The 26,119-nt window shown below is 40.4% G+C and overlaps 4 protein-coding genes across 6 annotated transcripts; 3 read left to right on the top strand and 1 right to left on the bottom strand.

Moving 5' to 3' along the window:
• The first annotated feature begins 1,767 nt into the window (after nt 1-1,767).
• Nucleotides 1,768-3,908, top strand: LOC131232277 (putative F-box protein At1g67623). The gene is made up of 3 exons (XM_058228518.1): nt 1,768-1,904; nt 2,023-2,182; nt 3,498-3,908. Exons 1-3 carry the CDS (start codon nt 1,768-1,770, stop codon nt 3,906-3,908), a joined length of 708 nt encoding a protein of 235 aa, XP_058084501.1.
• Nucleotides 3,909-8,882: 4,974 nt separating this feature from the next.
• LOC131232276 (putative F-box protein At1g67623) lies at nt 8,883-11,602 on the top strand. The gene is made up of 3 exons (XM_058228517.1): nt 8,883-9,019; nt 9,154-9,316; nt 11,192-11,602. Exons 1-3 carry the CDS (start codon nt 8,883-8,885, stop codon nt 11,600-11,602), a joined length of 711 nt encoding a protein of 236 aa, XP_058084500.1.
• A 2,172-nt stretch (nt 11,603-13,774) lies between these two features.
• On the top strand, nt 13,775-14,906 carry LOC131233216 (peroxisomal membrane protein 11B). The gene has a single exon (XM_058229858.1). The coding sequence runs from the start codon at nt 13,942-13,944 to the stop codon at nt 14,638-14,640; it is 699 nt and encodes a 232-aa protein (XP_058085841.1). The 5' UTR covers nt 13,775-13,941; the 3' UTR covers nt 14,641-14,906.
• A 150-nt stretch (nt 14,907-15,056) lies between these two features.
• LOC131233215 (phosphatidylinositol/phosphatidylcholine transfer protein SFH11-like) lies at nt 15,057-24,133 on the bottom strand. Of its 3 annotated transcripts, XM_058229857.1 has the most exons (12): nt 22,952-24,129; nt 22,390-22,489; nt 21,165-21,431; nt 20,612-20,689; nt 20,000-20,101; nt 19,807-19,856; nt 19,614-19,722; nt 19,392-19,460; nt 18,830-18,892; nt 16,391-16,531; nt 16,229-16,303; nt 15,057-15,798 (listed from the first exon to the last, which is right to left on the bottom strand). In XM_058229857.1, exons 1-12 carry the CDS (start codon nt 23,302-23,304, stop codon nt 15,793-15,795), a joined length of 1,413 nt encoding a protein of 470 aa, XP_058085840.1. In that variant the 5' UTR covers nt 23,305-24,129; the 3' UTR covers nt 15,057-15,792. The 3 variants fall into 3 exon arrangements, 2 of the variants coding, with proteins under 2 accessions (XP_058085840.1, XP_058085839.1); XM_058229856.1 differs by having other exon boundaries at nt 15,057-16,303; nt 22,952-24,130; XR_009165130.1 differs by lacking the exon at nt 15,057-15,798 and having other exon boundaries at nt 16,238-16,303; nt 18,830-18,915; nt 22,952-24,133.
• Nucleotides 24,134-26,119: the final 1,986 nt, after the last annotated feature.

The following is a 26,119-nucleotide window of genomic DNA, read 5'->3' as shown; positions in this document are numbered from 1 at the left end:
GAAAAAGGTCTGTATGTTGAATCTGGACCGTTGACCATTGATATAGTGGCCGTCCATTGAATGAATATCAACTGGGAGTTAGCACATTGCTCCTAGTTAGTACCCATCTAAAGAGGGGCAGATTATCTATACGGCTTAAAATGCTCCACGTGTACAATATCTGAGTGCATGCATATGAACAGAGCTGCAAGTGTGCGACTCTACTGTAGGGCCCACCTCGATGTATCAATTGTATATCCACGGCGTCCATTTGGTCTTCCCAGTTTATTTTAGGGCATGATCCAAAAAAGCGAAGCAAATACAAATTTCAGGTGGACCACACCATAGGAAACAGGTGTCATTGAACATCCATCATTAAAAAATTTCTAGGGACCACTGTAATGTTTGTTGAACATCCAACCTGTTAATAAAGTCACACTGGATGAAAGGGAAAAAACAAATATAAGGTTTATCCAAAGATTTTGTGGCCCACCAAAGGTTATCCACTGTTTCTTGTGAGGTGGTATACCTGAAATTTGATTATAACTCTTTTTTATGAACATGGTCTAAAGTAAGGCTGGGAAGACCAATGGACGGCATGGATATACAATTTATACATAAGGTGTGCCCTACGGTCAGGTTCGAACCCACGTCCCTCATCCCAGCCAAGTCGCGCTCTTATGAAAAGGGGAACGGATTGCCTGTGGCTGCGACCCGCACTGAGATATACCTGTGCCCGGGGCTGTGTTAGGTCCAAAAAGATGTAGGTGGCAAATCTACTCCGTCCATATGTTTTGAAAGAAAAAAACAAGGTAGTATTATAATGGACATGCATATCCAAAACTCAGGTGGGCCACACCAACAAAACAGTAGGAACAAAATCGTCCACCTTTGAAACCTTCCGGGAGCTAACCATGATGTTTTTATGCTATCCAAACCGTTCGAGATCACTTCATCACTCAAAGACTAAAAATTTTGTGGATCCCAAACTCAAGTAGGTCACGCGAGAGGGGAAATTGGGGAAGGAAATTTCTTTCCTTTGAAACCTTCCTGAGAACCACCTTGATGATTATATGTCATCCAAACCGTTTACAAGGTCACTCCCAATGGGATGAAGTGAAAACACCAAAAATATAACCTGATAAAAAAACTTTTATGCCCATAAAATTATTTCAACGGTGCTCACTAACTCCCCACTCTTTCCTATCTTATGGCTCACTTGAGTGTTGGATCCATCTAATAATTCGTCGCATCTACTGAAATGAGCTCACAAAATGGATGAACGGGGTGGATTTCTCAAAAACATCGCAGTGAGCCCTACCTAGCATCTTGCGCAGAAACTTCTGCGAGAAGCTTTCGCAGCAAATCCGCGTCCGGTGAGTCTGGGGTCTCACCGAATCCACTCCCAAGCTTTCTAATTGAGAATCTGATAGATGTCAGATAAAGCTGCGAAACCATGCAACTGATATAACTACCAATTTCTATTTTCAAGTTTACTTCGTAGCTAGTTTCCTGTTTTGAAAAGGAAAGTTCCCGTGAGAAACTCTTCCTTTGTATGGGCTTCTACGCACATGAACTTATTAATTACTTAAAAAACCCACGTCTTCGACATACGCGTTTTTATATCTTCATCTCTATAAATACATTCTATCGTCAGCTCTCACTTTTCATCTCTATTAATACATTCTATCATCAGCTCTCTCTTTTCATCTCTCTCTTCATCTCTATTAACACATTCTATCGTCAGCTCTCTCTTTTCATCTCCCTCTTTTTATCTCTATTTTCTCAATGGGTCTTTCCAAGGTGATGAAAAGAAAGCAACAGCACTGCTCATTCTTCGAATCACTTCCACAAGATCTAGTTGTGGAGATTGCGGCTTCTGTAGCCGCTTCTTCATTATCTGATCTTTCTAACATGAAGTTGGTGTATGTTTCTATTACTACTGTTTTTTTTTTTTTTTAACAATACATCTATGCTATGAATTTTTCTTTTTTCATAATTACATATCTGACATTGGATTTGATTTTTTTAATATCTCCTCAGTTGCAAGGATATGCATGAAGCTGCCAGAGATAATTATGTATTTCGGCACGCTTCGATTGAAGCACTGCCCAGAATTGAATGGAGATCTTCCCAAGCTTCCTCATTCTTAAAGCAGTGCGAAGCCAGTGGGAATCCAGATGCACTTTTCAGGCGAGGGATGGTAATTTTCTTTTCTTTATCTCTTTTAAATTTCTTTAGACCCGCTGCACACGTTTATGCAAGAGCCCAGCCAAAACTATGTTCTTGAGAGTATAGAATTTCATAATCATGCTCTAACAGCACATGGCGCGTGCGTGCTTTTTATGGTCAGCGCCCACATTGACCTTCTCCATAGGAAGGGGATTGCGTAGTGAGTAAACACTGTGGGGCCCACCGTCATTCATGCATTGTATCAACTCCGTCCATCTGTTTTATCATATAAATTTATGGCTTTAACCCAAATATTAAGCATATCAAAGTCTCAAGTAGACCACACCACCGGAAATGGTGTGAATTGAAGTCTACCGTTGAAAAGCTCTTGGGGGCCTACAGAAGTTTTAGATCAAGCTGATATTTGTGATTTCCCTTCATCCATGTCCGTGTGATCTTATGATAAGTTTGGATGACAAATAAACATCACCGGGGCCTTAGAAAGGTTTCAACAGTGGAAATCGATACTTCCACTGTTTCTTGTGGTATGGTCTACTTGAGCTTTTTTTATACTTCAATTTTGAGTTCAACATCTGGAAAAACGAATGGACGGCGTGGATAAACCACGTGAATTCACAGTGGGCCCAACAGAGTTTACTCAGTACGCAATCCGAGTTCTGATCCATATACGTGCGATAGCGAAAAATCAGGCTGGTGCCTTCGACATGTCGAGGGTGGATTTTCTGTGTTGGAGGCACAGCGATTTCCTGAGCCGTCGCTTCTGATTGGTACACGTCATTGCCATTGAAAAACGAGCTCACAAAACACGTGCACGTTACACTGTACAACTTTTAACGTGTGCAACCAGTTCGAGCCCATCATGACTTATCTGTTAGATCCACACCGTCCATCAATTTTTTTCAGATCATTGTATAATACCAGCCCAAAAAGAAGGCACATGTACTAATGAGAAACCACGGCACTGAATTTCCCCTTCAACTGAGAGGATTCGCATTCATGTACTGTCACGTCATATGGAAATTAAATCGGTTATTTTGGATCGTTGCCTCATTTTCCTGCTCATGTGTGACCCACTAGATGACTGGACTGATCTGATGGACTTAGTATATTTGATAGTGAATCTTAGCCAGCCTGAGAGTGATTCCTTAGCTCGCTAGTTAAGATCCCTCCACAGAAGAAAATAAAAAAACACTGGTTCCAACGGTCAAACATAACCCGACTACCATATATATATATAAAATAAATTGATATTAATTATCATTGGTAATCAGATTAAATTTAATTATATGTATCTACAATGTGTTTATTGTTTTCTTTTTTCTCAGATCGAGTATTTCTCTAAGGTGCATATTCAAGTCGGGGTTGATCTTTTGAAAAGAGCTGCTGATTCAGGCAATTTAGAAGCCAACTATGTATTGGGAATCATACTGATTAGTGGCCAAACATCATCGTCCGAAAGAATGAAACTGATAAAAAATATGGAGAATATGAAAAACAGTGGAATAGACAGATGCCGCACAAGAACGACAAAAATACTTCGTGAAATTTGGATCAACACCATCATCCCTCGGCAGGAATCAACATGCATTGATCCTAAGTGCAGAAATGGAGGTTTGAGAGGATTGCCGAAGGTGGGAGAATGGTCATGGAGTGACCAAGAGGAGAGCTTTTGCTCTCAAGGATGCAAGTGGAACTATGAACTTAATTTATTTTGTAATGTTTTGATTGGAGTTTAGATGCCATTTTTTGCAGTTAAATTTTTATTTTTATTTTTTCAAAAATTTGGGTGATTCATTATTTTCTGTGTTGTGGCCCACCTAGTTGGATTGACCAGATTTCAAGGTAGGACTACCTTACTAGACGGGTTGGATGTTGTACAAACATTATATAAGGCCTCACACAAACTAGTTGAACGTACAGCTACTGGTGTTTGAGCATTTTTCCTGTTTATTTCAGTTTCAATGGATTTTTTTAAATTTTATTATTATTATTATTGTTTTTTAACACTAGCATTGCAATTGAGAGTTGAATGAGAATGTTATATATTTAATTTCAAGCGCCCATATGAAATACAATAATTTTATTAATTATTCCACACATTTTGATGTGACTTGTATGAACAATGATGAGAATGGTCTAGTGCTCTCATAGTAGCACTGTAAGTTTTGGTGCCTCAATCAGTCTGAGTTGTCCATTAGGTCCAAAGCACTTCATAAGTTCTTATCATGCACAAATCACATGGATCAGATTATCCTATCCATCCTAAATGTGGAATTATTATTTCTAGCCATTCTTCTTTTTTTTTTCTAAGCCATAGATTGGATGGTTAGGATTTGAAAAAAAAAAAAAAAATGATACTTTGTGTAAATGATCCTAACCGTCAATACAAGATGCTAAAGATCAGATGTTAAGACTGTCAGATCGGTGGATTTGGCCTTATTGAAAATCAGCCTGTTGCTCACTAGGTGGGCCACCTGTATGTTACCTCGGTGATCCATTGATTCAAACGATGTGATCCAACTGATGATGTTGTGATTTGGTTCTGTGATTGATGATTCCTGTAGTGGGCCACTACTTTCGAACCATATGTCGATGCCATACAATTTCACAGCTTTGATTGGGATTGAATAGATTACATTTCAGACCGTTGAATTGAAGATAATGTGGAGTGGGTGCTTCAGGGACTTCCTGGAAGCACCATCATAGATATGGGCCATTGTTGTCACATGAATCGAGACATGGTTATCAAGGCACGCAGGCTATAGTGGCCAAGGAACACGAACTTCCCTCACCGTTGGAAATCTTGTGGGTCATGTTCCACGTTTTTTTTACTGGAGAATCAAATCAGAAGGATCTGGATCTTAGACACAATATACGATTGTGTCCTGATCCCATACACGGTAGTGTGGACCTGTGGGGCCCGCTGGGATGCGTGCATGACATCTATTCCATCCATATGTTAAACCACCTCAAGTTCACGTTGATCTCAGAAATCAGCCCGATCAGAAACTCGAGTGGGCCACACCTGAGGGAGAACCTAAACCATCTCTAACACCTAAATTCATTTGGAATGGCCCACCTGAGTCTTGGAATGGTCTACTTTTCCGGTGTGTCCCTTCATCCCAACACGGTCAGCCCCACGAAACAGTTTGGAAGGTTTTATAGGTTGGCCGTCCCCTCCCAACTGTTCCCATTGGAATGGCCCACTTGAGTATGGTCTAACATTAAAGGGCACACATCATGGATGGGTTGGATTTGATGCAGGGATCAGAGTCAAACACTATATGATCATTTTCCTACATGATTAGGTGAAGAGATTGTGTGCATGGTTCAAAATACCATTCTGAAAGATGTGTTGTATTCCCGCCCGCTCCGGATTTCCCTGGTAAAGCCTCTCGCAGGAAGTTGCGGGGTGGAGCACAAATGAGACCAAATGCGAGGTGAATGCAAAACTTAAGTGGAACACAAAATTGGGAAAAGAAATGCCTACCGTTGAAAATTTTATGGGCTCACATTGATATTTATATACCATTCGAACCGTTTATAAGGTCATTACCACTAGGATAAAGTGAAAATACACCAAATTTAGGTTCAAACAAAACTTTTATGGCCACAAGAATGTTTCAACGGTTCTCACTGAATACCCACAGTTTCCTCTCATGTGGCTCACTTCAGTTTTGGATCCACTTTAGTTTTGGTTGAATGTCCTAAACTGATCTCTAAAAACGGATGGATGGGTTAGATTTCCTAAAAACATGTTAGTGGGCCCCAGCCAGAATAATTACGCAGTAACTTTATGGGAAAGGGTTTAGCAGTAAATCCGCGTCCGAAGCGGATCGGCTTCAAACGCACAGTGCGAAGACGACTGTTGCAGCAACTCGAGCGCCGGGTTACATGGACGGTTCAAAGTAGATCAAAGTTATATCAATCCCAAAATGATGTGTTTATTATATCCACACAGTTCATCCATTTTATGAGATAATTTTAGAGCAAGATACTAAAAATGATTCATATCCAAAGCTTAAGTGGACCATACCAGAAATAGCAGCGGGACAATGATTCTCACCGATAAAACATTGGCAGGTACAATAGACTTGGATGAAAGAGGATAAACAAATATCATATGATCCAAAACTTCTATGAACCCAAAAGGGTTTCAATGGTAGACATTTAATTACCACAGCTTTTTACAATATGGTCCAAACTTATGTGAATGGGTAATAATTATTTACCCATTCACGTAAATTTGATTTTTTGGCTCAAGTGTAATTGCCATTTAAATGAGTAATAATTATTTACCTAGGTAATTATCACATCTTTCTCAATACAGATGTGACAACTTACTTTTTTAACACTTAAATCGAGAAATTTACGACATCACTGTGGGGCCCATTGTGATGTATGTTACTTATCCACACCGCTCATTTGTTATGCCAACCAAATTAATGACATGAGCAAAAAAATGAGGTAGATCCAAAGGTCAAGTGGACCACACCACAGGAAATAACAGGAATCAAACACCTACCATTAAAAACTTCTTAGGTCCCTTAAAAGTTTTGGATCAAGCTGATATATGTGTTTTCCCCTTATCCATGTACGTGTGACCCTATGAACGGGTTAGATGATGAAAAAACCTTAATGTGGGCCTAGTGAAGAAAATAACTTTCAATGGTGAACGAATTAAGGGTACTGTTTCCTTTCGTGTGGACCATTTGAGGGTTGGATCTACCTCATTTTTCTGTTCATCGTCCAAAATGTTCTAATAAAATAGATGGACGGTGGATATACCATATACATTAGGGTGGGGTTCAAATATTTAAGTCAACACTTTTGTTTTGATTTTCGAGGTGAAATATACTCTCCTATTTTCAATCAAGGTGAAAAAGTAATAATAACTTATTTACCATGATTTTCATGTATCATGGAAAACCAAACAGGCCCTAAAAGGGTTTCAATGTAGACGTTCAATACCTACAGCTTTTAACAATACGATCCACTTGATCTTTGGATCTGTCTTATTGTCCGGTTCAAGCCTTAGGACGGCTTGGCAAATGAAAGGACGGTTGTGATGTAGCACATATCTAATGATGGAACCCATATTACTTGGTGACGTGAAGAAAACAGCCATATCGATGGTGTGCGGTACACCAGCCAATCCGCTTCATTTGGACAGGGATGCGGATTGCGTTCTACTCCGCCCGGAAGGTAATCCGTCCAGGCACGGCTCTGTGGGGCCCATCGTGATGTAAGTGCTTTATCCATGCCGTTCATTATTTTTCTAAGATCATTTTAATGTATTAGCCAAAAAATTAGCAGGCAAAGGTCTTAACGTGAGCCACAAGTGAGGATTGAACGCTCACTATTAAAAACTTCTTGAGAGATGGAGAAGTTTCAGATCAAGCATATTTGTTTTTTCACTTCATCCAGGTCTACATGACCTACATGACCTTATGAATAGGTTGTATGGTAAAAAAAAACATCACGGTTGTCCTTAGAAAGGTTTCAACAGTGAGTGTGATTATCACTGCAGCTTCCGTTGGTGTGATCCAGTGGAGCTGTATACCCAATTCAATTTTATTAAACTACCTTCAAATGATATGAGAAAAGCTATGAACGGCTTGGATAAAACACTTACATCAAGGTAAGCCCCACATAGCTTCTGATTACCGTCTGGGCGGGGTAGGACGCAATCCGCCTCCTTTGGACTGGGTACACGGATTTCCTACGCAAGGATTCTGGTAGGGCCCACTGCGACATTTGTGAGAAATACAATCCGTCCATCCGTTTTTCGATCTCATCATAGGGAATGCGACCAAAAATAAGGTGGATACAAAACTTAAACGGGCACACGAGAGTAACCAGTGGGGATTTAGTGACTACAAAAGTTTATATGGACACACGAGAGTACCATTGAAATATTTATATGGCCACAAAAGTTTTGCATAGGTCTAAGTTTTTGGTATTTTTCACTCCATCCCAGTTAAAACTACCTTATAAACGGTTTGGATGGCATATAAAACCTAGGAAGGTTTCAATGGTAGGAATTCCTTTCCCCACCGTTTCCTCTTGTGTGGCCCATTCGAGTTTTTGATCTACCTCATTTTTCGTCTCATTTCCTAATATGAGATCGAAAAAAGGATGGACGGGTTGGATTTCTAACAAACGTCACAATAGACCGCACCTAGAATCCTCGCGCAGGAACTTCTGGGAAAGCTTTGGGCAGAAATCCGCATCCTTGTACAGGGGAGGCATGCTCACCTACACACCTTTACACACGTGTCATGGGTGTCAAATCCGAACGGTCCATAAGATGCGGAATCCCATGAAACCTTAAGGGGTGAAGTTTCACCCTAATCTAAGGTTCTGATGGGCTATAGAAAAGAGAAATTCAAATCAAGGAAAGAAACTGTTTGCATTTTTCATGGCCCACCAAAGTTTTGGATCAAAGTAAAATTTCGTATCAGGGGGTTTCATGAGGTTCTGCTTCATGTGGACTGTTCAGATTTTGAGACTCATCAGATATGATGAGTTCTCAAAAAAGTTTGTATGTAGTACGTAGTTCGCAGGTGAGCGTTTATATATATATATATAAACGACTAATGCAGGGTGGTAATTCATTCTGTGTACTTCTCAAAAACATTTGAGCGGGCCCTACCCAGCATCCTTGCGAAAGTTCCATAAGAAAACCGTTTTTTATCTCTCTTTTCTCGATGGGTCTTTCCAAAGTGATGAAAAGAAGGCAACAACAGTGCTCATTCTTCAAATCACTTCCACAAGATCTAGTTGTGGAGATTGTGGCTTCTGTATCCGCTTCTTCATTATCTGATCTTTCTAACATGAAGTTGCTGTATGTTTCTACTATTTCTTGGTTTTTTTTTTTTTTTAAATAAAAAAAAACATATATCTATGTAGTAATTTTACTTTTTCTCATAATTACATATCTGACGTTGGATTTGATTTTTTTTTTAAATATCTCCTTAGTTGCAAGGATATGCATGAAGCTGCCACAGATAATTATGTATTTCGGCATGCTTCGATTGAAGCACTGCTCACAATTGAATGGAGAATATCTTCCCAAGCTTCCTCATTCTTAAAGCAGTGCGAAGCCAGTGGGAATCCAGATGCACTTTTCAGGCGAGGGATGGTAATTTTCTTTTCTTTTTCTATTTTTAATTCGTATATACATGATGCGCACATTCATGCAAAAGCCCAGCGAAAGCTAGGTTCTTGAGAGTATAGAATTTCAGAATCATGCTCTAACATCACATGGCACGTGCATGCGTTTTATGGTCAGGTGACCACATTGACCCAATCCATATACGTGATTTAGCGTAAATTCAGGTCGGTGCCTTAGACATGTCGAGTGTGGACTGTTTGTGTGGAAGGCACAGCGATTCGTGCACAGTCGCTTCTCATTGGTACACGTCATTGCCATTAAAAAAAGAGCTCACAAAACACGCTAATTTTCTCTCTGATGAGTAGTTTGCATGTTACACTGTACAACTTTTAACGTGTGCAGCCACTTTGGGCCCACCATGATTTATGTGTTAGATCCAGACCATCCATCAATTTTTCCAAATCATTGTAGATTAACTGCCTAAAAATAAGGCATATTCAATGCTCAATTGGACCACAATGGAGATTGAACAAACTTTCGTTGAAACCTTCTTAGGGCTAACCATGAGGTTTGTTTACCATCTAACCTGTTCATAAGATCACACATGGTCACATAGAACTGAATAAAGGGAAAACACAAACATCACCTACTCGGATTACATGGGAAAGCCTTTTGCAGGAAGTTACTGTGTGGGATGCTAGGTAGGGTCCACCTGATGTTTGTGAGAAATCTACTCCGTCCAACCGTTTTCCTGATCATTCCATGACATTACACCAAAAATCAAGCAGATCCAAAACTCAAGGCGCTGCACAAGAGGTGAAACTGGGAAAGGAGCTGCCTGCTGTTAAAATCTTCCTAGGCTTCACCTTTGGATAATAATGAAACATGGATGGTATCCTCACTTTTTCCTCTCATATGGCCGCCTTAGTTTTCGGTTCACCTGAATTTTAGTTTCTTGTCCTAAAATAAACATGAAAAAGGGATGGACAGTGGATTTCTCAAAAACCTCATGTCAACCTAACATGCCAGCCCAAAAAATTCCCACCAAAGCCTTTCACAGGAAATCCGCGTCCAGCCCCAAGAAGTTCCCAAGACTACGTCCAACTCGTACTATTTCCTACCGTGTAGTCTATTTGAGTTATAGATCTATCTTATTTTTAGGCTCATATCTTTAAAATTATATGAAAAAAGGATGGAAGGTGTGAACCTTAGAAATAGGTTACGATGTGCACACTAAATTTCAACCGTCAATGAATTCCGTTGCTTCTATGAGGTGCGGGAAGAGAGAAGAAAACCGAAAGTGTTGAACACGGGCCATTGTAATATATGTGTCAGATCCACACCGTCCATCCATGTTCCATTATTATTTGAGGGCACGAGAGAAAGGCAGATACCAGTCTCAAGTGGGCTACGCTACAGGAAACCGTGGGAATTGGATGCCTACGTTGAAAACCTTCTGAGCCTACAGAGGTCTCTGATTAAGCTGATATTAATGTCATGCCAGGTATACTGTCACGTCATATGGAAAGTTGGTTATTTTGGCTCATTGCCTCTTTTTCCTGCTCATGTGTGGCCCATTAGATGACTGAACTGATCGGATGGACTTAGTATATTTGATAGTGGATCTTAGCTAGCCAGCCTGAGAATGATTCCTTAGCTTGCTAGTTGAGATTCCTCTACAGTAAAAACTGATTCCAACAGTCAAACATTTACAACACCAGTCATACATAACCCTGAGATAATCAGAAATATACTGCTACACTATCAAGCAGACTTATCACTCGACTAACTACCATGTATATTTATATGATAAATTGATATTATTATAGTTGGTAATCAGATTAATTTTAGTTATATGTATCTATAATGAGTTTATTGTTTTTTTTTTTTTTGTTCGATCAGATTGAGTACTTCTCTAAGGTCCATATTGAATTCGGAGTTGATCTTTTGAAAAAGGCTGCTGATTGTGGCCATTTAGAAGCCAATTATGTACTGGGAATCATACTGATTAGTGGCCAAACATCAACGTCTGTAGGAATGAAACTTCTAAAAAAGCTGGAGAACATGAAAAACACTGAAGCACACAGATGTCAGACGAGAACTAAAAAGATACTTCGTGAAATTTGGATCAATGCCATCATCCCTCGGCGGGAATCGACATGCATTGATCCTAATTGCAAAAATGGAGGTCTGAGAGGATTACCGAGAGTAGGAGAATGGTCATGGAGTGACCAAGAGGAGAGCTTTTGCTCTCAAGTGTGCAAGTGGAACTATGAACTTAATTTATTTTGTACAGCTTTAATTGGTGTTTAGATACCATGTTTTTTCAATTAATTTTTATTATTTTCGAAGTTTTGGGTGATTCATTATTTTCTGTGTTGTGTCCCACCTAGTTGGATTGACCAGATTTCACGGGTTGGATGTTGTACAATCAGTATGTTAGGCCTCACACAAACTAGTTGAACTACATCTACTGGTGTTTGAGCATTTTTCACAATGTTATATATTTAATTTCAAACGCTAACATGAAGTTTCATGTTAGACTTCTATTTTAAAACCTTGCTGGTGAAGAAAATGATTACTAACAGGCAACGGTACCACAGCTTGTGGTACACTAGCATCTTTCTCACCAACATGCCACTTGTTTTGTAAATTACTACCATAAAAGCGACAGGCCCGGCCCACCATGAAGATCACCCTTATTGAAAATCAGCCTGATCCTCACTAGGTGGGCCATACCTTCTTTTTTTTGTTAGCTTGTTAGTACACCCACTGTCAGATCACACTTCACTGTTAGCCACCCCCACTAGGGAATCGATGCCAAGACCTCAATGTTGAAACGAGGTATCTTTCACTCAGTCTACCACTTGAGCTATGGATCTGGGTGTTAGGTGGGCCATACCTGTATTTTAACTCAGTCCATTGATTCAAACGATGTTTCCCAACCGATGATGGTGTGATATTTGGTTCTGTGATTGATGATTCCTGTAGTGGGCCAGTGTCTTTTGAACCATATGTCGATGCATACAATTTCACAGCTTTGATTGGGATTGAATAGAATGAATAGATTACATTTCAGACCGTTCAAGTGAAAAGTGGTTTTCTTGCTGTACAAAAATGGATTGAAGTTAGTAGAGAATTATAACTAACTTTGACGTGGGTGCTTCAGGGAGTTCCAGCTGGAAGCCCCATCATAGATATGGGCCATTGCTTTGGTGGGCCATCATGTGAACGACCCATGGTTATCATGGCACGCATGCTGTGGTGGCCATGGAACAACGAACTTCCCTCAGCGTGGGAAATCTTGTGGCTCATGTTCCGCGTTTTTTTGACTGGAGAGAATCAAATCAGAAGAATCCGGATCTTATCCACAATATATGATTGTGTCCTGATCCCATACACGGTAGTGTCGACCTGTGGGGCCTGCTGTGATGCGTGCATGACATCTGTTCCATCCATCTGTTAAACCACCTCAAGTTCACTTTGGATCTCAAAAATCAGCCCGATCAGAAAGTCAAATGGGCCACACGTGAGGGAGAACTTAAACCATTTCTAACACCTAAATTAATTTGGGATGGCTCACCTGAGTCTTGGAATGGCCTACCTTTTTTGGTGTCTCCCTTCATCCCAACACGGTCGGCTCCACAAAACAGTTTGGAAGGTTTTATAGGTTGGCCGTCCCCTCCCAACTGTTCCTATTGGTGTGGCCGACTTGAGTATGGTCTAACATCGAAGGGCACACATCATGGATGGGTTGGATTTGATGCAGGGATAACGTTGGTCCCACAGAGTCAAACACTAGGTGATCATTTTCCTACATGATTATGTGAAGAGATTGTGTGCATGGTTTGCACCACAAACCGTCCCAAACAGTCCAAAGACTGTTGTGGAGAATCCCAACACAAATTTCAAAGAGATTTCAAAATCCCATTTTGAAAGATGTGTTGTATTCCCGCCCGCCCCCTTTGGACAGGGCCACTGAAAAATTAAAAACCAACAAACAAACAAGGACTAGTGCATGGTGGTAATTCATTGTGTAATTCTTATATGAGAGAAGGTTTCATCTCTACCACTCCTTGTGCATGACAAACCTATCAGTAACAGAAACTGAAGGCTTCCCTCTCTCACCAGAAGTGGATAACCAGACCATTATCCAGAAGAGAGGTAACATATGGTGCTCCACCAGTTTTTTTTCAACTATATGCCCACAGTTTCAGTTTGCACATGCAAGGACCATCATTCAGTGATCCAAACTGTTGTTGTGGTTGGCCCCACTTTGGATAGACCATGCACTGAAAATTTCCCATATCAGGAAGTCCTAACCCTTCGATCTGTGTCCAGGGAATAGACGGTTAACAAAGAAAACAGAGCAACAGTCCATATAGAATGTAAAAAAGGGCAAGGTGTTTTTATGGCCACGAATATCCAATCTGTTATAAGGTCCATCCATGGCATGGGCTTATCATATCAACAGTTTTGGATCATTGAACCGCGGCCCACTTGTAGAGACCGAAAACGCAATCCGACGGTTGAATTTTTTTGGCCAAGCATTGTGTAACGCCTCTATCCAGAACCCATTTCTGTGGTGCAAATGAATTTCATTGATATAAATCTCCCATAATAGCAAACCAAGCTCATCATTATCAAGAACCATGAATGACACAGTGGACAAGCTAGTCATCTTCCTAGCAAAGAGAGATGGCATAGACAAGCTGGTCAAGACCTTCCAATATGTTTCCAAGCTTGTCCACTGGCATATAGAAGCCACCAATCCTGCAGCTGCCCAAAGAGCGAAGCAATGGGAGGTGGCCTCAGGCCTCAGCCGCAAAGCTTTTCGATCCGGCCGGTTCCTAACAGGCTTCAATGCCCTCAGACGGAATCCTGGCTCAACCCCATTCTTCCGCTTCCTTGCCATTTTCGCCAATGCTGGCGAGATGGTCTACTTCTTCTTCGACCATTTTCTGTGGCTATCGAGAATTGGGGTGATCGACACTGGTCTAGCCAGGAAGATGAGCTTCATATCTGCCTTTGGTGAGGCTCTTGGGTATGTTTTCTTCCTTATATCAGACTTTATTATCATTAATGAGGGGTTGTTGGAACAAAGGAACCTCCAAAAGTGCATCTTGGTAGAGGAGTCTTCGACTGAGAAAGCTGCGGAGAGGATGGAAACCGTGAAGAAGATCAGGGCTGACAGGATTATGAGGTTGATGGCGGTGGCTGCCAATGTCGCTGATCTAGTGATAGCAGTGGCAGACATCGAACCCAATCCGCTGTGTAACCATACGGTTACGTTGGGGATTAGTGGGCTCGTCTCTGCATGGGCTGGTTGGTATAGAAACTGGCCCACCTGAAGTCCTAAAGTGTCATCTCAAGTCGAGTAAAAGGCAAACCGAATGCCACCCGATGATAGTTTACAGTCTACCTCATCATGTTATCTTATCCTTGTGGATGCAATTTCATTGCTGTGATAGTTCATGTGCTTGTATGGAATTGTTTGTGATGAAAATCATGAGCAGATACACCATGAAATGGCAAACTGCCTTTGTGGCAGTTGCAACGGGGTACCGAATTCGATGTCTTTTCTGATCTACTTACATCAGCTTATGATCTGCTTCAATTAACTGGTAAAAGTAGTACAGTTTATACAGATTGAGAGTAGATATGTGAATATCAAAGAATTTAAAATGCAGATACATTTAATAAGATATAAAAAGACCCAAATTTATAAAACATTGGCTAGATTTGAAAATGACAAAAGCTACAAATAGTAGAAACTCGACCATTCAATGGTCTTGTATTTTGCATGCCATCTGGTGTTTCCATTTTTGAAAATCATCATCATCATCATCCAAGCCTCATCCCAATTAATGGGGTCGGCATTGTTGAAAATCAAAGAAACCATTAGATGGGCCTAGTTCATAGATGTTTCAGGTTCATGCAAGGTTTTAAGATTCAGGGACACGGACTGACTTGTTTGGTCCCGTGCTGAGTCATGACTCTGCCAAACTGGGCTGAGTCACCCCATATTTTCAATGATCATTCTTGGTGTTGAACTGGATTGGACTCGACCAATTCCGAGTTGACTTGGACAAGTCATCAGTCCCTATATTCATGGCCAAGACGAACTCCATTCATTGGGATTTGAAGAGAGAAAAAAGGCAAAGGGATCAATGCATCAGGACTTGCGAGATGTCTTATTACCCAAGAAAAAATAACTTTATTGCATCATACTCTGCATTTTCTGGACTAAATTACTCCCACAATTTAGAATTCAATTCGGTACATTGTGGATATGGACACACAAAGCCACAAACAACACATTTTTGGCTGAAATTGAAAACGATACTTTATATGAGTTGAATCTAGAACAATTTACTATCAGTAAAAGACTCCAATCCAAGCTACAAGAAAAATGCTTCACCCAGTTCATGTCTGCCAAACGATGGAATCCCTGTATTGCACTTTAACCTCCATAAATTGCTCTGTCATCTGAAAAGATGAGTTCACCTCTGTGATGAAATTATCAGAACTTGGTAAATTAGATAAGAAGTTTTCAGATATGCATCAAGTAATCAAGACAAACATTGAGGAGATCACCAAAAGCAGATTGACAGGAGATCCAGTCAGCAGGTGGGCCCCATGTGACCATACCATGGCCCAAGAGTTGTGCTGGTCCACCACACGTGCACTTGAATATAGACCGTTGATCTTTTTTTCTAATGTCCACTTGTGTATCGTCACATGTGTGCCTCACCTGATAAGAGGAACAGCATGATTTGCATCAAGACATGTTCATGATTGGACCCACCCAACGAATGGCTCAGATCATTCATGCATGTTCCAAGTTGACGTGTGAACCGTGAATCTCCTCTTCAATCTACCTTAACGGGAATCTCCTTAGCATTTCTCATGAATCAATATAGCACAAGATGCATGTACCGGGAAAGCAAGTTCCTTCAGCTGTTGTATTTGCCTCACAAGGTCTTCCTGTTTCACAAGAAGTCTTTGCAAGATCTGCAATGAAAACCAAGTGATCGATTAGTTTCTCAACTGCTAGCTCCTGCCAAGGATGAAATAAAAAAACATCTTCCAATTACTCACTGCCTTCATTTCTTTGTATCCAACTTCCAATGCTAGAACTTTATGAGGTAAAATATTGGTAACATAATCTGTTTGTGCATGTTGCTCTAAGCCTCCATGCTCTTTATCCCACGTCTGGCGTGCAGGACTATATGCATCACCCTGCATTAAATTGTTTCAATTTTGTTTCCTGCTTTGGGTTCTGAAAAATTGCTCTCATGAGCCAAAATATCCTCATTGAAGAGAATATCAAACACATACTGTAAATGTATAGGATCACATCAATAACATACGGACTATATTGTAATTAAAGAAAATATAGAAAAACACCCTAGATTGAATGGGACCTGGATAAATCTCCATGGTTGTCAAAAGAAGGGTGTGCCTTCTTCATTACTTCACTAATGTGGAAACTGATTTTTGAAAGAGAAAAGGTATGAAAACTGACTCCTGTCACAGCATATTTTCCTAATTCCCAATGGTAAAGGAACAGTCCACCGAATTTATCAAATGTATGACTTTTTTTTATCTTTTCCTTTTTCTCCAAAATAAGGGACTGTTCAGTAACAAAAGATTGGATTATTGAAACACAAAAGCAAAGGTAACTGAAAGTCATGAGTGCAAACACCGATCCATGATTCACATCCTTTTTGGAGAATGATGGGTGGTCTTCTGATGTGGTATATACGAACAGATTTTATCCATTGTTTTCTTATAGTATTGTATTTGTTATCGTTCTGTTATGAAGCAACCAATTATTCACTCTCAAGAAAATCTGTTCCTGTAGTCCGTAGCTCTAATGCTAATTAGGAAATTGTAACTTTGATCTATTCCTTTCATGTATTGAAATATTTGTATTCGGGGTTTTCCACAAACATCCCAGGACATGAATATAAGACAAATGTATATGAATGACAACTACGTAGAAATAAAGAACATCACTTGCTATACCCCTAATGTATTGGCCACATGAGGTCATACGGAGGAATTTTATGATTTTTTTTCGTTCCATTGTTGCATGCATTGGGATACATGGAAGTTCTTTTCTTTTTCTTTTTAATATGGTTATTCTTAAAGTCTTACGCTCTGTTTGGTTGCCACTTCAAAAAACAATTTCATCTCATTCTAGTTAATAGACACCATCATCATCATCTAAGCCCTCTCCCAAACTAATTGGGTTCAGCTATATGAATCCTTTTCTGTCATTCCACTCTATCAAGGGTCGTAACTTCAGTTATGTCATCAAGTTTTTCTAACTACCTCCACCTAGAGGTGGGCGTGGGACGACCCGATCCAGCGAACTCGACCCGGTCCGATCCGACTCGACCTGAACCGAATGGGTGGGTTGATCCGAACCGAGTAAGCATCGCCCAATCCGAACTCAAACCTAGTCAAGTTCGAGTTACCCAGTAACTCGATCCGGTTAGACTTGACTTGATCTGAAACCCGACTCGACCCGACTCTCTAACCCTACCCCAACCCGATCCCAACCTCTCTTTCTCTCTCCCTCCCTCATCCTCCTCTTCCAAGTCCAGCAACCACCCACCACCATCACCCTCCTCTACTCCCTTCCTCCCTCCCTCCCTCCCTCTTCCAAGCCCGGCAACTACCCACCACCATCACCCTCCTCCTCCTCCTCCTCTCTCTCCTCTCCACTCCCTCCCTCCCTCCCTCATCTCTCAATCCAACTCGGTGCCAACTCGACCCGACTTGATACTTCTGAACGGATTAGACTCAGTCCGGATCAATCCAAGCCAGACCGAACTCAGATCGAGTCAGGCATGCTGGACTCGGTATCGAGTTGGATCGAGTTCGGGTGAGGCCTATTTCAAAACCAGATTGAGTCGAGTCAGCCCTAACTCGGTCCGACTCGACTCGATGCCCAACTCTAGCTCCACCCACGTCCTTTTGGGCCTTGCCCTTGCCCCTTTAGAGCATTTGCTTGTACAAATTCACTCCTAACCGGTGCAGTTCTTGGTCTCCGTTGCACATGACCAAAACAATCTAAGTCTACTCTCCCCCATCTTGTTACCTATTGGTACTACGCTATTTGTAAACAGTAATACATAATTAATGTTAACTGAAATCCAGCACAGACATGTTGGAAGTTATATATTTTCTAATCCTTACCAAAATCCAGCACAGACATGTTGGAAGTTCTATATTTTTTTTAATCCTTGCCAAAATCTAGCACAGACATGTTGGAAGTTCTATATTTTTTAGTCCTTGCCAAAATCTAGCATAGACATGTTGGAAATTCTGCATTAATTAGGCATGTCGAGTTAGGTAGCATATCAGGAATAACAACATGAAACCAAGCAACCATCCAGTGACCAAAACTCTGGAACTCTGACAGAAAGCATTATACATCAAATAGATCCATGTTCGTGCATCTCCTTTTTTCAATTAGAATATCTTGCCGAAGATAGAAACCCATGAGTGTTAGAGATGGATGTTTACACTATCAGGCACCATACTACTGGTTGCATCACCCCCAAATTTCTGTTCCCTGTCAAAGTCTTCCTGCGAAAAAAGAAACCAAATACCTGTTGCAGGATGATCAAAGGTAATTTATGTGATCAAAAGCTTCTCAAAAATGAGGAAATATACAATGTCCGATCATATTTGCTTGGCCCAACAATCTCACACATAGGGCCCACCTTTTGGGAAAATCATGTGGCAGGCCCCATGATGGATGGAAGATACGAAAGTGCTCCCTCATTGGATGAGGATAATGATCCAATTGGGTCCTGTTAAATCAGGACCATTGGTTTTAAGTCCTTTTTCATCTGATGGCCAGGATCATCTGACAGAGGAGATATGCAAGAATGATCCCTCCCATGATATAGATCCGACCAGATAAATGGCTTCTATAGCTGAAAGTTGATCTTCACCTTTACCATTGCTGGGTCCAAGAAAATTTGCTGTTTGATTCAATCGAGCATTATATAATACCTCTCTAGATAACAGTTAAGCAAAAAATTGCTATGAAAAACTGATGATGTCTCAAAACACAAGGTACCAAAGCTTCATCAAAAGCCATATTACTAGTTTCTTCAATGCCTAAGGTCGGTTCTTTATCAACAACCGCCTGTAGAAAAGAAAGCAAACACCCATCCCAGAAATATCAAGATCACAAAAAGTAGGTAGAAATTTTGTGTCATGTTCACAGCAACTGGAGAATAGTTAAAACTATTAATAAAAAATTTAAAAATAAAAATCTACGACGAACCGAGACTTTTACCTGCAAAAGGTCTAATATTTCTGTATTAGTCCAGGGTCCTCTGTCTTTCAAAAGGCAACCTCCGTATTCGGAACATGTGCAAGTTCCACCAAGAAAATTTGGCAAGTTTCTGCAGAAGTGATTGAATTCCAATCATGAGAATTTAAAATGTATCTGAAAGTTCCATAGTGAACATATGTACTGCATACAATACCTTGGATCAATAGCTTTGACCAGTTCGCTTTGATATGTGCTTCCCAACACCTGAAAATGCAGTCATTGAAATTAAGCCAAGAAACTTAAAACTGTTCAGTTAGAGGAAAAGAGGATGAGATCTCATCTATTCCCATCCTACCCTCAAAAGAAAGCATAATGATAATGATGAAACAGAGGAGAAGAAACATTACATGGATCTTAGCTACTGTCCGTGGCTCCAGAAAAGCTTTTAGCACTTGCCACAAGGCCCTAAATCCAGATCCGGCATTGACAATAAATAATTGATGTAGTGTCTGTGAGATTATCAGTGACCAAAAAACATAGATGAATCATCAGACAGGAATGTTCATTTTGAATGAGGAAAAAAAAACACGTTAAACAAAACTACACAAATCATCAGACAGATGTTTGATTTGGAGAAAGAGAACCTTCTCATAAATTTCGACTCCATGGAAAGGGATTTTCACTATATAATTGGCGTTGTGAATGGAAGACTGTGAAGGATACAACTAAGAATGAGAAGGAATGAAGGCTTGTTCAGTTACCGAGGATAGAGCCTCGGATAGGGACGATTGGCAAAACAGGATTTTGTAAAGCCAACAGCAAATAGCTGGGACAAGCCTATGAAGATATGATGATATCATCTCTTATTTCAATTTTTCTTTTGCAAAAGAATGTGCCATCCTAGAGAGCGGCTGTTTCTACACATAGTATGGATATTTTTATATTGACCCACAAAAAATAGACACTCAAAATTGCCAAAGAAACGTAAAGAGAAATCAAATTGTCAGTATTGTAGATACCTCAGGGTAGTAGTTGGAATCGATCTTTTGAATTTCCATGAAAAGATCTCTAGCAGGCTTTGAGAAGTTGTTTCTACCCTACAGAAGAAGACCGAATTTGTCAATGAAACCAAAATTAGTTCGGACTGGTAAAATTATCTTTGGTTTGGCTCAAGTACTAGAAGGAATGTGACCTTTCTCTTATAAGATGTTTTATGCCCAATATTGGAAAGGCTAGGCTGCATTTGGATGGTCAATCAAAATGAACGACAATCATTCAATTCAAAAAGAGCGAGTGCCCAAATGTTGCTTGCGTTCATGATGAAGGACGAGCCCCAGATTGCAATAACCATCAACAACTTGAAATGTGTGGAGTTGAGATTGGGAGTTTGATTGTCGCTATGATTAGAATGGAGCAATCCCCACTTTGCTCTTTTCTCTATAATGAGTTGATGAAGCAATTCAGTTCAATGAAGCATCCAACTGGCAACCACATGATACATGTCAATGTAATTGTATACAAAAACACTGAAAACTCATACAACAAAAACAAAATTGCCCCATGGATACCAACCAATCCCTTCACATCCAGGATAGCTGTGGTGGATGCTATATGCTTCTTCACAGCAACTGAACATGCAGGATATCTTGAGTATAATGTTTTCTCTTGCTCGATGATGTGATATTTCAGGAAACGTTCAATTGTTGTTACAGTCAGCAGCGAATTGAGATCTAGCAGCCCCAGCCTTTCAATGTATAATGGCCTACCATATCTATCAACTTCATGAAATCCATGTGGATAGAATTTCTTAACATCTGCATACTCATCAAAAATAAAATCCTGCAAGACAGTGTTGCTGAATGACTCTCGAAGTGAATTGAAATGGAATTGATAGTAGCAAAAGGTTCATATTTGTGTGATTAATCAAATGATGCCAAATACAAACTAGTTTAAACAATAGTACCATGGAATGTTAGAGGGAACTATACTATTAAATACAAGAACAGCATAGATTTCGCCATTATAGGAAGTAAACCAAATACTTCATTCGTACGAAGCAGGACATAAATAGCTGAAATCTACGAGTATGATAGCACAACTTGTGCACAATTTCATCAACCAGAAGACAAGGAATAATTTCAAGAGTTATATGATACTCAGGTTGTGTGATGCTTGGTACGCAGGCACTCAGATATTGTACACGTGGCATATATTAACTCAAATAAAACGACTAGATTGTGCAACCAACTGTCGCCAAGTCACAATCCCAAGATCAGGTTAGTTGAACAATCCTGACCTCAAATGCATGGACACTTGTTTGTGGAGATCGGGCCATTCGATGTTTTTCATTTTTAACCATCTAATAAATGTCCACTAATCTGACAGTCGGATAATCAAGTAGGCTTAATTTTTTGTTCATCATGGATCTATACCATTTACCATAATTTGGATGGTTTAATTTAACTACTTGTATGTCATGTGTGCAATTTCTAAGTAATTTCTAAGTTCATCAATATCACCCATCACTCTGCCAAAGTATTAAAGTTTTTTTTTTTATCTCCAATGTCAATGAAAACTAATAACTTGCACAAGAAACCAAGCATGAAAAAGATCATAAAAGGTTGCAATAGGCTTTTTTTTTGGCACAACAAATACTAAAGCTATTACAATCACCTTGAAGCTTTGATACAACATGATAGACAAGAGAAGGATCATATAATGTCAATTTTCAAACTGAAATTTCATTAGAACCTCTCATTTGTGCAGAAATCATTGTAAAGCTTGGTATGGGGCACACCTTATCAATTGTATCAATGTTGAAGTCACTACGCCACTTCAGCATCTTTAAATACATATCCTTTGCTTTTTGCATGTCGAAAGCCCTCATTCGAAGAAAACTGTTGGTTTTTAGATAGAAAAATAGTTCAGAGAATTGCATACAACACCACTAATTTTCTTGTGAGAACAACACTAAAGGTTGTAATGGTACAGTGGTGCGTATTTTCCACCCGTCAGGCAGGCAACTGGGTTCGATCCCCAACAACGGTGCTTTAAATTTATTTCGATGGGGACCACCTAATCAATGGATTGCCCAGGTCAAGGCCCATTTATGGTTAGGTCCAAGTACTAAATGAGCTGAGCCTGAATATCAGGCCTAGTAATTAAATGGTTTGGGGTCAGCCCAACACTGATCTTGGCCAGACCCGGTTGATTGCCAACCGTAAGATCTTGATTAGTCTGTTCCAATCACTACACAAGCTAGAAGTCCATCGCATGCTTAGAAAGGAAAAGGCTGAAATGAAGAAATAAATAGCTATTTAAAGAAGGGGGGGTGGGGGGAAGGGAGGATCAAACTTTACCGTAGAAGGGTATGATAATCATCATGTTTCTCAGGAAGTTGACCTTCTTTTAAAAGCAAATTGCGGAAATCCTGAACCATCTGTTCATCTCTTGGGTTGTGGGGGCCTCCATAAATCTTTTGCATTGCCTTACTTCTTCCAAACTTCTTCAGTGAGTTCCTCATAGATTTGAAGCTTAACTTTCTCAAAGAAGACTGCTTTTTTTCTACTACAGGAAAATGAAAATGTTCTTCAATGGGTACATCGCGCGGATTAGCCTTTCCTTTCTTAGATAAGGATTGGCCATGATCACTTCCAATTCCAGATCCTGTTGTTGCTACTGATTCATTCACACTTCCCTTTGATGGAGGCATATGTCCCTCTTCCAGTCTCCAAGGCTGAAACTGCAGAAATCATGTGGTTTTCCTTATTGGAAAATAAGCAGGGATACAACCTGTGAGTTCAAGGTTGCGACAGAGAACACCGCCAACTGATCTAATGGCTCAACGCAGTGAACTTTGTGCTACAACTCATGAAAAAGCAAGTTGCCATCCTAAACCAAGCATTTTGCTCTCCCTCACTTCCATTTCTGCCACAAATATATAAACCATAGCCCAAAATCAATGGCAATTGAACTATCTTAGTTTGAATCAGTGGCCCACAGATGGAAGGTTGAGGAAAGTGTACCAGAAATATGAGCATCCTATTACAACAGGTAAAATGTGGACAGATTGGACAGATGGGTTTGTTCAATTGGCATGGTTGTCCACCAGACTATGGTTCTGATCACCCTAAAAGTGGACCATATGCACGATGGAGATGATAGGTAGAGGATTGAGCAAAAGTCTTGCTTAAGTTGGTGAATATTGCAAGTTTTTTCCATAATCTACTACAAACAATGGCCAAATAAGAATGTCTGCGGCATGGTTCCGTCCAATGCAAGGTTTAAAAACACGACACTCGACTCAGACTCAGATCAATGGACCCTGAGTCCAAGCCAACTTGAAACTAGGTCGAGTATTTGATCGGTTGACTCGACTACTGACCAGCTCAAGTCAATTTGGCAAGTTTTTGAGCACTGGTTTGATTTAAGTACCCAATTGGGTTCTAGCCATTTAAAGAAAACTCAATCACCCACCTGACCCGGATATTGATCCACAATGATCAATTTAGCAAATTTTTCGAGTCAAGTACCCAAGCTAAGTTTTTAGATGCTGCTACGATAAGCTTCCATAAAAAATAACTCAATTCAACTCCTATAAACTTGAATTGAGTCATGCAAATCGACCCTGCGACCTTTATTTTCAAAGCAAATTGACTCAATTCAACTCGTAGAGACTCGAACTGAGTCATGCAAATCGACTCTGTGACCACTACTCTCAAAGCAAACACCCTATCCGTCATGGCATAAGCAACTTATTTGCGTCTTCTAAATACTTGAATTACTTCCAAAAATTCATAAATATTATAAATATTTGATTTAATTAATAAACGCCAAGTCGAGTTTTTGTCCTGATTTTACTATCACTCCAAATTGCAATAGAGTCCCTTACGAGTCGTCCTCGAAAGAAACAGAGGTGCAATTTGAGATTACTTCTTCATTTTGAATACCACGAAGAATCATTAATTTTGCTTCTTCTTTCCTTTTCATTTCTTCTCAATCAAACTGGACGTTTGCAATCCAATTCGTTTGTGCATCCAAACGAGGCGTTTGTGAAATTAAAGAAAAGGCATAACATATGGGAGCATGCGACGGAAATCGCATCGCTTGTGGTAGATTTTTCTATAAAATGGAAAAATAGAAGAGAAAATATCGAAGAAAGGAATGAGAAAACCAAAAACAAAAAACTGAGCAGAGAACATACCAGCGATTGAGGAGAGAGAGAGAGAGAGAGAGAGAGAGAGAGAGAGAGAGGATGAGGAGGAGGAGGAGGAGATGGGGGTATCTAATACCGTAGTTTTGTCTTTCGTCCTCAGAATTCGAATTCGTTTCTTTGAGAATGCAAAAGAACCGCGAAAAAAGCAAAAGCATCTTACTTCCAATCTGCGATTCCTTGAGTCAGACGTGCCAACTCGGACTGCGCACGTGATATCTAGGCTACCAACTTCCGAAAGGTTGGCAGGTGTTTTCACAAGGACCCACACTTGTATGTGGATATAAGCAGTTGGTGATTTGCTTTCTAACCGTCCATTTTCCCGCACGAGCCTGGACTGATGTCCCACCTCAAGAGCGATCTGCGTCTGGGTACGTGTGTAGTACTGGGACCAACCATCAGGATCCCCATGAACATCAGTCTATAGTGAAATCGCTCGTGTGGGGCACTTGATGTGTGGACCCTTCATGTCGGTCCCACCTGATCGGTGGCACAAACGGATGTCCCATTTTCGTACGCCGATTGCGTGGTGAACCTGACACCGATTAGCTACGTCGAGTAAGGACTGTGGGGTCCACCGTGATGGTTGTGTTTTATCCACACCGTCCATCCTTTATGCCCCTCTTAAGGCATGAGCCCAAAATTAAAGCATATCCAACGCTCAAGTGGACCTCAACACAGGAAGCAGTGGGGATTGGACGTTTGCCATTCTTCATTAGTCTGTGTGACCTTGTCATGAACATCACTGCCCTAAAATGAGCTTTAAAAAACGGATGGACCATGCGGATAAAACACTTGTCATGAGTCTCACTGCATAACCCGCGTCCTAATAACTGCCGCCACGGTGTAGTGTGGATTTTGTAGGCCCCACCGTGATCTGTGTTTTATCTTCCCTTCCGTTTTTCCAGCTCATCTTAGGGCATGTGACCATAGTTGAAGCGTATCCAAAGCTAAGTGGTCCACACAACAGAAAGCTACCATTCTTTACGGCCATTCGAGGCTACACATGGCCCACTGTGCTGTTTGTGAGAAATCCCCAACCCATTATATAAGCCCAAAAATAAGACCCTAACCTTGAAATCTTGCGGGATCCACCGTGATGTTTATATGCCATCCAAACTTTCCAGGTCTGATCCAAAACTTCTGTGGCCTCGTGAATGTTTCAACGGTAGATGCTCAATCCACATTGTTTCCTATGGTGTGGCCCACTTGATTTTGTATCTACCTCACTTTTGGGTCTTAGCAGTTAATATGAGCTAGCAAAATGGATGGACAGAATGTGTTTCTCACAAACATCTCGGTGGGCCCCACAGTC

The sequence above is a fragment of the Magnolia sinica genome, chromosome 18 (assembly GCF_029962835.1).
Source record: "Magnolia sinica isolate HGM2019 chromosome 18, MsV1, whole genome shotgun sequence".
NCBI lineage: Eukaryota > Viridiplantae > Streptophyta > Magnoliopsida > Magnoliales > Magnoliaceae > Magnolia > Magnolia sinica.
Note: the sequence above shows the minus strand (reverse complement) of the source record. Positions and strands in the feature narration are given on the sequence as shown.

What these genes read in the sequence shown, in the direction of transcription:
- LOC131232277 (XM_058228518.1), top strand. Translation starts at nt 1,768, where the DNA reads ATGGGTCTTTCCAAGGTGATGAAAAGAAAGCAACAGCACTGCTCATTC. An exon ending in CTTTCTAACATGAAGTTGGT is followed by an intron (nt 1,905 to 2,022) that starts GTATGTTTCTAT and finishes ATATCTCCTCAG; the next exon opens with TTGCAAGGATATGCATGAAG. An exon ending in CACTTTTCAGGCGAGGGATG is followed by an intron (nt 2,183 to 3,497) that starts GTAATTTTCTTT and finishes CTTTTTTCTCAG; the next exon opens with ATCGAGTATTTCTCTAAGGT.
- LOC131232276 (XM_058228517.1), top strand. Translation starts at nt 8,883, where the DNA reads ATGGGTCTTTCCAAAGTGATGAAAAGAAGGCAACAACAGTGCTCATTC. An exon ending in CTTTCTAACATGAAGTTGCT is followed by an intron (nt 9,020 to 9,153) that starts GTATGTTTCTAC and finishes ATATCTCCTTAG; the next exon opens with TTGCAAGGATATGCATGAAG. An exon ending in CACTTTTCAGGCGAGGGATG is followed by an intron (nt 9,317 to 11,191) that starts GTAATTTTCTTT and finishes TTGTTCGATCAG; the next exon opens with ATTGAGTACTTCTCTAAGGT.
- LOC131233216 (XM_058229858.1), top strand. Translation starts at nt 13,942, where the DNA reads ATGAATGACACAGTGGACAAGCTAGTCATCTTCCTAGCAAAGAGAGAT.
- LOC131233215 (XM_058229856.1), bottom strand. Translation starts at nt 23,304, where the DNA reads ATGCCTCCATCAAAGGGAAGTGTGAATGAATCAGTAGCAACAACAGGA. An exon ending in GATTATCATACCCTTCTACG is followed by an intron (nt 22,490 to 22,951) that starts GTAAAGTTTGAT and finishes AAAAACCAACAG; the next exon opens with TTTTCTTCGAATGAGGGCTT. An exon ending in GTAGTATGGTGCCTGATAGT is followed by an intron (nt 16,532 to 18,829) that starts GTAAACATCCAT and finishes AATTTAATGCAG; the next exon opens with GGTGATGCATATAGTCCTGC.